Source organism: Eurypyga helias, unplaced genomic scaffold, assembly GCF_000690775.1.
Source record: "Eurypyga helias isolate BGI_N326 unplaced genomic scaffold, ASM69077v1 scaffold25997, whole genome shotgun sequence".
Taxonomy (NCBI): domain Eukaryota; kingdom Metazoa; phylum Chordata; class Aves; order Eurypygiformes; family Eurypygidae; genus Eurypyga; species Eurypyga helias.
Window position 1 is genome coordinate 617 of NW_010262723.1, and position 9,979 is coordinate 10,595.

The 9,979-nt window shown below is 37.1% G+C and overlaps 1 protein-coding gene across 1 annotated transcript in view; it reads right to left on the minus strand.

Moving 5' to 3' along the window:
- Positions 1–9: 9 nt before the first annotated feature.
- LOC104512734 (forkhead box protein P2-like) overlaps positions 10–9,979 on the minus strand; it is a 19,519-nt gene continuing 9,549 nt past the window's right edge. The window contains 4 exon segments of the mRNA XM_010155830.1: positions 10–118; positions 1,705–1,918; positions 8,251–8,413; positions 9,919–9,979. The exon segment at positions 9,919–9,979 is cut by the window's right edge and continues 15 nt beyond it. Coding sequence (XP_010154132.1) covers positions 10–118; positions 1,705–1,918; positions 8,251–8,413; positions 9,919–9,979 — 547 coding nt within the window.

Below are 9,979 nucleotides of genomic sequence, written 5' to 3' on the forward strand. Positions count from 1 at the left end.
AAAATCCACCTACTTCAAAAATTGTCCAAAATCTTCACAAACGCTTTCACAGCCAGGCCATTTGCAAACTCCATGACCATAGAGAGTATGGGAGGCCCCAGTCTCCTCATGTGACGAGCTGTAGCAAAAGAATAAGGCATCAGATTAATCTCAAAAGCCATAATCGTTGGAGGCTGCTAGCGCCTGTCAGGTTACGATCAGTGACAAACAGGTCAAAACAGGTCAATTTAGCTCAGAGCAGTCAGAAAAATTTAATCGTTCTATTGAATAGTTCAACTGCCAAGGCTAGATGATGTTCCAATTAGAGAAGAAATAGAGCCAAAGATGACTGTTAATAAAGGATGAAAAAATAAGATGACTGTATAATACCATATGCTAATTCTGCCATATGACCTTGGTGTAACATTTGCCTATAAATAAAAAATATACTCAGAAGTGATCAATTCTGAGAAGCACTATTGAAGACGAACGCTCAGAATTTATCCATATTGTGAATGTTACTACAAAATATTTGGATTTTCTCCTTAAATGTGTATAAAAATAAAGTTGCTTCCATTAATAAATATTTTTGTACATAAGCATTGCTTCCATTATCTGCTTGGCATCATTAAAAACTCCAGTTCTGTTCCACGTCCTTTTTTGGAACCTCTGCAATAGTTTCATCCATGTGGAGTTATCAAAGAAATTCAGGGGATTGCCCCATCGAGGTGGGCATGAGATACACATACTAAAGGAAAGAACCATTCTCTGAGATATAGTCACAAAAGTAATACTGACGAAAAGTACTACAAAGGTATTCAGAGAAGTACCAGTTTTTAAATAATCCAAATAACAATAGAAAAATGTTCTCACAATCACATGGGAACCAGAGACACTTATAGTCTCCCATCATAAATATTAATAATTTAATAAAATAATTAAATGGAATGTTTATTTAAAAATAAAATTATTTACAATTTCAGTTATATAGATACAAATTAAATTTCAACTTATATGGAGATGATCTACATCTGACTATACGAATACATTTACCAATACGTGCTACAGATCCTATGTACTCTTGTACGCATTTAATCCATTACCTGAAAATAAGGAACAGTGAAGTATATCTGTCAATGTGTCTGAAAATTGATGTTAACTTTATCCATATGGTTGAATTCCCCTGTATTACACTAACACCACAGAAAATTGTTTGAAATACATCACCTGGGTTACTGTTGTGCATACAAGAAAGAAAATTCAGGAGTTTTCTTCACAAGAGACAAAACATATAAGAACGGCTTTAATGTACTAATTTTTAAAGCACTTCTTACATGGCATGTTTGCACTGAATTACAGCCTTGACAACTATGCACAATTTCTATGACACCAGCAGTGTGATTCAACAGTAAGGGCCTGACTGCCAGATAGGTTAACTCAAATACGAATGGAGCCATGCGCCTATAGAAGTGCCCACAAATTGCATATACACCCCTAAACCAGCACAGTCTATTCTGGGATTTCTGATTTTTACCAAAACTACCACAAGTTCCTGTGTTATAAAACCACAGGCAGGTAACAGTCATTGTGTTTGCAAAATTAATTTGTATCTCTTAAGTAACCCGGATTAAGTGTTACTTTGTGACTGGGAATAATGTGACGTATGATGTTAAACAACAGCTTTACGGCAAATGATAAGCACAGTAGAAATCTCAGCAAAGTTACCTGTCTCGCCTTGCATTTAGAACTGAAGACTGTCCATTCACTATGGAATGATGAGTTATTGGTGGTGATGCTTTGGAAGTGGTGGAGGAGGTAGTAGAGGAGGAATTGTTAGTAGTGAGGTCTAGCCCTCCATGTTTAATGCCATTGTCTTCCATACTGTGAACTCCAGTCACTTCTTTCCATAACTGCTGAATCTCAGCAGGACTTAAGCCAGCTATAAAATGAAAGAGAGCCCCACTAATATAACAAAATAAAGAGTTTCATATAATGAGCTCAGTGTTATTAATGGATTAATGCCAACAATAAAGCTGATGCTGTTTTTCCAGCACAATTAACATGTAGCAAAACATAAATTCATTTTTATTCTGTCAGGACCCAGGTAATCTAACTGTCTTCTCTTGTGCTATAAACAGTCAATTAGAAATCACCAATTTTAATAATATTATACTCCTTCTGAAAACATTGCTCAAGGATCAAAGAGTGAAGGCTACAAAGCACATGAAAATACTTCTTGAAAAGAAAGAAAGAAACAACAAAGCAACCAAAACAACCACCCTAAATACACTTCCAGAGAAGACTTTTGTTGTCTGCTTAATGAATTTCTTGACATGGGAATGTAACTCTGTGCATCCACAGTTAACTCAGGTTTTATAATTCCTCCTAATCAAACATGTAATGGAAAACAGAAAACCATATTGCACTAAGGATGCAAACATTGCTATTTTCTTTAAACACTTAAGAAGAGCAGGGAGTGGAGGAAGAAGATTGCAGGGAGAAAAATCAGGAAACAAAAATGAAATCAGTGAGATCATAACAGGTTTAATATTTGAGCAGAATGCATCTGAATTTAATTAATGCTATCACACACTCATTAGTCCTGTTTAATATTTACAAAAACTGTTCTGTTTAAAAATGTGTCTTAAGAGGTAAAACCAAAGCGACTATTTGGAAGAACAAAACCACCACCATGCAAAGCCAGACACTGGTGACCACTTAGGCTCTTTGGTACCATTCAGTGCCACCAAACAAACAAAGGCAACACAACTGGCCCATTTACAACTCCCTCTATACAGATGAAATTACATGAAGTGCCATCAAACTTCTCCACTATTTTTTTTTTGTCCATCTCTATTGTGGAAAACAAATCAGCGGGTTTGGCTAGGAGAAAGGAGATTCTGTCTCACCAGTCTCCTGGTGTGATGGGCTGCCATACACAATTTTAAGAACTTCTCTGCTCCATCCACAGTACTATTCTGGAGTCTGGCCATCAGATCTTTGCAGATAAGAGCTTAAATTTCCTCTCTGCTCCACTTGTAGCCTGGAAACTTGTAGTTTCCAAGATTCATCCTTGGCCACAAACAGCAACGTCTTGTAGAATGTATTCATACATCTGTGTTGGGGTTGTCTGGCTCGACTTGGCCACTTCGCACAAAGTCATGGAAACTTCCATTACAATATGGTTCTACTCTAAGTAAAGACTCCCAAAACACAGGCCACCAAACACATAGCTAAGGTAGGAAAATCAGATTTTTAAAAGATGAAGTGTTCATCAGAAATAGATACACCTTCCATCACTGCCTGTCTTTATAAGTTTGGCACGTCTCTTGCAAAGAACACTAAATGAAATGTAGAAAAGAATCAGAAACCCACATAGCTTCTCGTGAAAGATCTGGTTTCATGGCCACTTTTTTCAGCCTGACATAGTTTGGGCCAGAAGTATGTTAAAATCTAATTCTGTCTTCCTCATCTCAGCAAGTTTAGGTAAGACATGCTCACGGTCTGATGGAATGTAAAAGACTCAAAATGCTCATGTTCTCTGAATTAGAATTTTGCTCTTTTTATTTCATGAAAGAGCTCAAATTTATTTTCCTTCAGAAAAGGATTAAAATGTATCTATCAATTCAAACTTTTCATTGAGGATAGTTTTGTTTGGTAAACAAGATGTATTGGTGAGATGTAAAGATTGTTTTTCACTCTTTGGAAAATCTGTTTATTAGATAATGGTTTACTCTGAAGACACAGGAACTCAGACTACTAAAACTGATTCAACAAAAATTATGAAAAAGCACAGTAAGTTCCTTAATACTTCTCAATAGCTGCCTCACCATGAAGTATACAAAGCTATTAAAAAATAGACTATTAGTGATTTACAGAAATAATTTCTGGAGGTAGTGTGGAAACAAATTGGTTGGAAGGTATTCAATTTTTTAAAATATTATGAAAGCAGCTCATTTTTAGACTACTATTTTATGTCCTGCTTCACTACCTTAGATCCCAGCGCCCATTGGCAAACTCAGTTAATGACAAAGTGAAAAAGAGTTGATTGGAATGTAGCTGGAGTTTCTATTATATTTGTACAGAGAAAAGCTGGGTTTTAAGGAAGCAAGCAAAGGAGCCAGGCTCTAATTTACTGCATTAGAGAGATGGGTAACGGGAGTGATGGTAATACTAGTTGTAATTGTTTAATGAAGGCAAGTAATTACTGCTGTGCACATGAGGTATGTTCCAGCAACGCTGCGAATAACCCATTTTAGTGTGGTAAATAATAGTTACCCGCAAATGCAATCACAAATCAAAATGAGAAGTAATGTATTCATTTAGGTGGCATGATATACACAGTACATTATTTACTTCAAAGTCTTCCCCCTTCGACCTGCTGCTGAACAAAATAAACTAATTTTGTATTAAAAAAAAAAATAAAGCCCAAGAAGAAACTCATCAGTTTGATAATCAGAAGGCAAACGTGTCGTTGTGTCTTGCAGTGAGAAAACTTTCATGACAGATCACCAAACTTTGGGCCCTGGGGGAGCTGAGGAAGAGCTGCTCCAGAAGTTGGGCGAATGAATGAGGGCTGGGAGCAGCTGAGGCAACAGCCTTTCCTGCAGTCAGGGGTCTCCTGCCCCTCTGGGCAAGTGCTGGACAGCCCCTTCCTCTGCGTTAAGCTACAGAAGGAGCTGGGTCTCAGTTTTTCAAGCTTACTTTGATTTTTTTTTTAAATCAGAAAGAAATTTTTCTCTGGGCTCAGGCTGGTTAATTTTATCACTTCTTCAGAACACTCTGAAAGGCTGCCTTTTAGGATAAAAGGATTAAGGGCAGGCACTTAAAAAGTATGAAGTTAATAAGCGGATTTGTAATTAATTGTAAATTATGGCAATTTTGTAGTTTCTGTGTCTAAAAAAGTCCAACTCTCATTTTACAAGAGACCTGTAAAATGGCTGACAGTTATTTTAGTCTGGATGTAAAAGTAGGGTAAGTTTTAAAGTTTCATAGGTTGTGATAACCCTCAAAACACCCTTCTCCACACTACATTAAAGGAGAGAGGATCAGGAAGAAGATCTAGAGTGGGATAAAAATTAGGGGCTATAATGAAAAGGGAAAATGCTGATTTGCTATGCAGTTTACTAACACCAAGAATTTTGGGCTTTTGAGGTTAGTTTTATAACTCTTTTCATCAACATCTACCCTATTTTTTATGCTTGAATAATTACTTAATAAAATTACTGCGTACAAAACCCATCCATGCATCTGTTTTTCATTTTTCTACATGGCCTGATCAAAACTTAGGGGTTTGGTTGTGGGTTTGGGTGGTTTTTTTTTACATTGTTGTCATTTACAGTCCTTCGCATTTAGCTAGCACCAATGCAGCATGACATGGAAGTAAGCCACAGCAAGCCCTGGCTTTGGATACAGCAAGTGAAGACCTTGACACAAAATAAATGGTAAAACACCTCTTGTATCTTACTTGCTATACCTGACCATCAGAAAACATGGTAAATATTGCTGTCCTTTAAAGGCAGAAACTATACTTGGAGCAAATACTGTTTATATACGCAAACCCCTCAGCTGTACTTTGAAGTTAGATCTTTTCATACTAAAAATGCAAAGCCTATGCTCTGTCACTAATAATTTGAGGTTTACAGGACTCTTTATGACCAATACTTGTAAATATGAATCCCCCTGTGTTTCTCTCATTGTTTTAGCCATGCATGTAAATCAGCAATCTAAATGGATGCACATAAAAACATTTGTGTTACACACCTATAAATCCTTCTGTATAACCATATTACATATCTTGCAGCACAGTGGAAGGAGAAAAACATCCACATTCAATGTGTATTGCCTTAAATAAATTCTGAAGGTTTAATTTAATGCTGTCACAGAAAACGCCTGTCATAAAATTTGCTAAATTTCATGAGAAAAACAAAAGAAGTTTGATCCTCTTACTTTTATGCAAACCCCATGCAGGGACATCTATATTAAATCTAGTAAGTACTACTTGGATTTGTAAATATTGGATATATTTGGATGTATTTGGATGTGCAAATTTAAGGTTTATGAAAAATTCTCAACAGATCTGAAGCCTATTATTCTTCATTACATTGTTATGAACTGGACTGGGTGCTTCCATACCTTCCTATGAAAGACACAGTGTGCTGTAAGAGAAGCCCACAGAAAGAACTCCGAGCCAGTCACAATTCTGCATTTAGTTCTCTTTGTTTTAGCAGGGACTTTTCTTCTTACCCTCATCACTCTTAACTTCACCTCGCCTGGCACAGGGTGAGTGGCCTGTCTGGAGATGCAGAGAAGTTTTCCAGTGAAAGCTGTCTTATGTTTTTTAAGTTTGCACATCCACATAATGGCTAAGAAAAATCAAGGTCCTATAAATTAACTCATGTACCTAAAGGAACCCTACACACATCGTAGATACTAGAACGAGGAGAGAAAAATTAAGTACTTATTCATGATAATTAAAAAATATCAAGGCAAAAGCAAGTAAGAAAATAATTTTTTACTTTAAAAAGATGAATCCAGATACATGTAAATTTTTTATTTTTTTAAATTTCTTTAGTATCAATCTTTTTTATCATGACTTCAGTTATGCTTAATTCTTTGAGTTAAAGTTCTTGAAAAGAACTATTTACTAGTTCTCCTAAAAATGTATTAAAAAGTTATTAATGTTTCTGTGTTTTTCTACTAGAAGTGGATGAATGAGTGTTGTATTAAATTAATGAATATCAATGCAATTGGGTAGGAGTGCTGAGGAAAATCTATGGGGATCGCTTAATGTGAGAGAAAACCTGAGGAATTCCTCTTGCAACTGATGGCACAAGGGGAGGCTGCAGAAGGTAAAGCTGTTCAGAGGGAGGTTGTGTTTCAATTGCTTTTTTGCATTCTGGTCCAATGTGACTCTGTACAAAAGGAAACCAGCATTACCAGTCTTACATGTCCAAATTCATGAACCAGCTTGCCTCCCCATGGCTATTCTCAAATAATAATTTTTAGTGTGATGGCTTACTTAGGACTCACTTTTGTTGTAATTTTTATGACTTTAGATATGCTTGTATCACAGCTTTTCCACACAACAGAATGTATGGAATTTAGACATTTATTTGTAAGCTCTGCTTTCCAGGGATTGAGGACTGTAGTGGACTGTAGTGGGTAAGTCTGTATCACGCTTGTGGTCTGTCTTCTTTCTCTTTTTGTGTCTACACTGTTGTCTATATACTGTGTATTCTGCTTCTGCTCATCTAATTTCTAAAGATTCAGTTTTATAATGGGTATCTGGTGGAGGAACCACACAAACTCTTAAAGACCAATTAAAAGGAATGTTACCTGTCATGACCACAGTCTAAACCATGCTCATGGCAGGACTGAGGTGTTAGTGATCAGAGTATTGTGTAAATTTTATGACAGACACTTAGCTCACCTCTCTAGAATAACACAAACAGGAACACATACCTCACGGGTTATAGCAGGGTCCTTAAGATGGGAAGTCTTTGGCCTCATCTTAAAATGTAAGCAGCATTTATCTCCACATTTATTTACTTCTTAGAACTGTGTGCCCAATTTTCTTTCCACCACGAATATGTTTGTGTCAAGTTGTAGAGTTTGAGCTCATTTTCAGCATTGAGCAATTGTGATAAAAGTGACAAAGGGATTTTTTTTCCAAAAAGTCTTTACTGTTATCTGTCAATCATAAATCACTACTATTGGAATCACCACCTTGTCATCATATTTAACATTTTTAATGTAAAAGGAATAGCAAAGAAAATGGATCTTAAGATTTTTCCCTAAATTCTCATGTCATAAACTGAAAAGTGTGTTTTTCAATGCTGAACACTTTCTTTTCTTAGAAGAAAAAAAGTGAGTTTTTGAATGTTTTTAATATAACTGTACAATATATTTTATATCTATTCACTTATATTAAATGAAATTATAACTTTTCCAGTAAATCAGATTTCAGTAATACCTCAGAGAAAAGCAATGGTGCTTGAATTGTGTTGCTATTAGAAATTGTTTTCAGCATATAAGGCTAATAAAAGGCATCTTATACCTAAGAAGAAACACTCAAAAGCTGTTTTCTTCCATAAAAGTGTGCCATAAAATTTATCATCCTTAAGAAAATTTGGCAATATTAGTAATAAAGTTCAAATAATAAAGTATGTTTAAGTGTCAGAACAGGAAACTGCTGAAGTTTGGATGCAAATGGAATGGTTAAAAAAGTTGTGAATTAGAAATTATTCCGAATACGTATTACTCGAATACCTTGTGGCAGAGACTGGACAGGAAGAGCAGACTGGCCAGGTGGGATGGAAATGAGTCCCTGACGCTGGAGGGTCAGCAGAAGCTGCTGCTGAGGTTTTTGCATCTGGAGGAGCTGCTGCTGGAAGACAAGCTGCTGGGCTGCCAACTGCTGCTGCTGCTGCTGCTACAAAGAGAAGCAGGGCGGGGGGGGAAGCAAATGCAGCAAAAAGTGTGCAGTGAAAGCTAGAAAACCAAAAATGTAAAATCAACTTCTTTCCCTTTAATCTCAGTTATTAAATAATAATGCTATTTGTAGAATACTCAGGCAGTGAAAGCATTTCAAATTTTCTATTATATTCATTCAAGCTATTAGGTGTTAGGGAAAATGGCAAGATACACTTAATGACACACTAAAGAAAAGGGTCAAGAGAAAGTATGTAACAGCTGTTTCAAACAGAAAAAAAAGAAAAAAAGCCCAGCTCATGGCAGATGATAACAAATTTATTTATGCTAAAAGTGTAACTCTTTACAGCAGCCTGTGTGATTTCGAAGGCACTCTTGTTTTTCCAATTGACTAAGTTTGGTCCGCAGTGGCCCATGAACGTGGTCTCCAGTGATCTATTAGTAAACTGGGATGTAGCCTTCATTTCACTGGCCTGTTAGCTCTCTCTTTTCTTGTTGGAATATATTAACAGGAGTGTTGCATTCAAGGCAACGAAGTGCCCTATTATGGAGCAGAAGTATAAGTTCCAATTTTGTGAGGCATTTCAAGACAAACTGGAGTCTGCAAAGACTCAGGAGGGTATGAGAAGGCAGTCACACTTCAGAGAAAGACAAGCTGCTGTGGAAGACCTTTCCTTTCTAGTTTGGGGAAAAGAGAAACTTGTGATGCGCTCACTGGAAAACAGACTGCATAATGGAGCAAGTCATGTGGATTGCCCAGAGCCTCCGGAGAAATACGGGAGCAATTTCTATTCCGTAGTTGATGGCTGTCTGAAATTCTATTCACAAATCCAAACAGAAACAAAGCCTCAGGAGGTCACAACTGCTTCCTTGACGTTTGCATAATGGGCAGCTTGAAGACAACGTCTAGGATACCTGCTGATCAATTTAACTACTTCAACATGTTTTGTTTGTATTATGTTTATATTTGATGCAGTTTGCTGACAAGTGCAAGCTAGGCCTGAGAAACCCGCTTGTCAGGTTGATTTATGAGCACATCAAACTGTAACTTTCTACTCGCCACTCCAAACCTACAGTAGCAGTTCATTAATCAGGGGCCTGTGACTTTGAAATCTGTGCTCAGTCGCTCTTTTGCAGCCATGGACTAAATTTGCATGCTCTCTGAGCTGTGCCACTGAGAAAAGTAAGGCTCCTTACCCAACACAGATTGCCTGTGAATACAAGATAATCAGTACAGTGTCCACCACACAGCTTGTTCTTTGCACACTCGGATTCATTAGCGAACATTAGACGACAGCAGCACTAGACTGCTCAAATCCTACGTCTCAGAAAGGGGAGCAGGAGAATTATAACAGCACTGCTATTAAGCCCGGTAAAAACATACGAACAAATCTTTGATAGCTGCATCCTTGCTACAGGAAAAAAAAAAAATTGAAGCTAGTCTTGTCTTTTCCAAGCTTCCGACAGCTCAGACTAGTATGCATCAGCAAGGGTCTTAGCTCCTACCTCTTTTGCTTGCTTTCCTGGATGCTGTTGCTGCTGCTGCTGCTGCTGTTGGTGCTGCTGC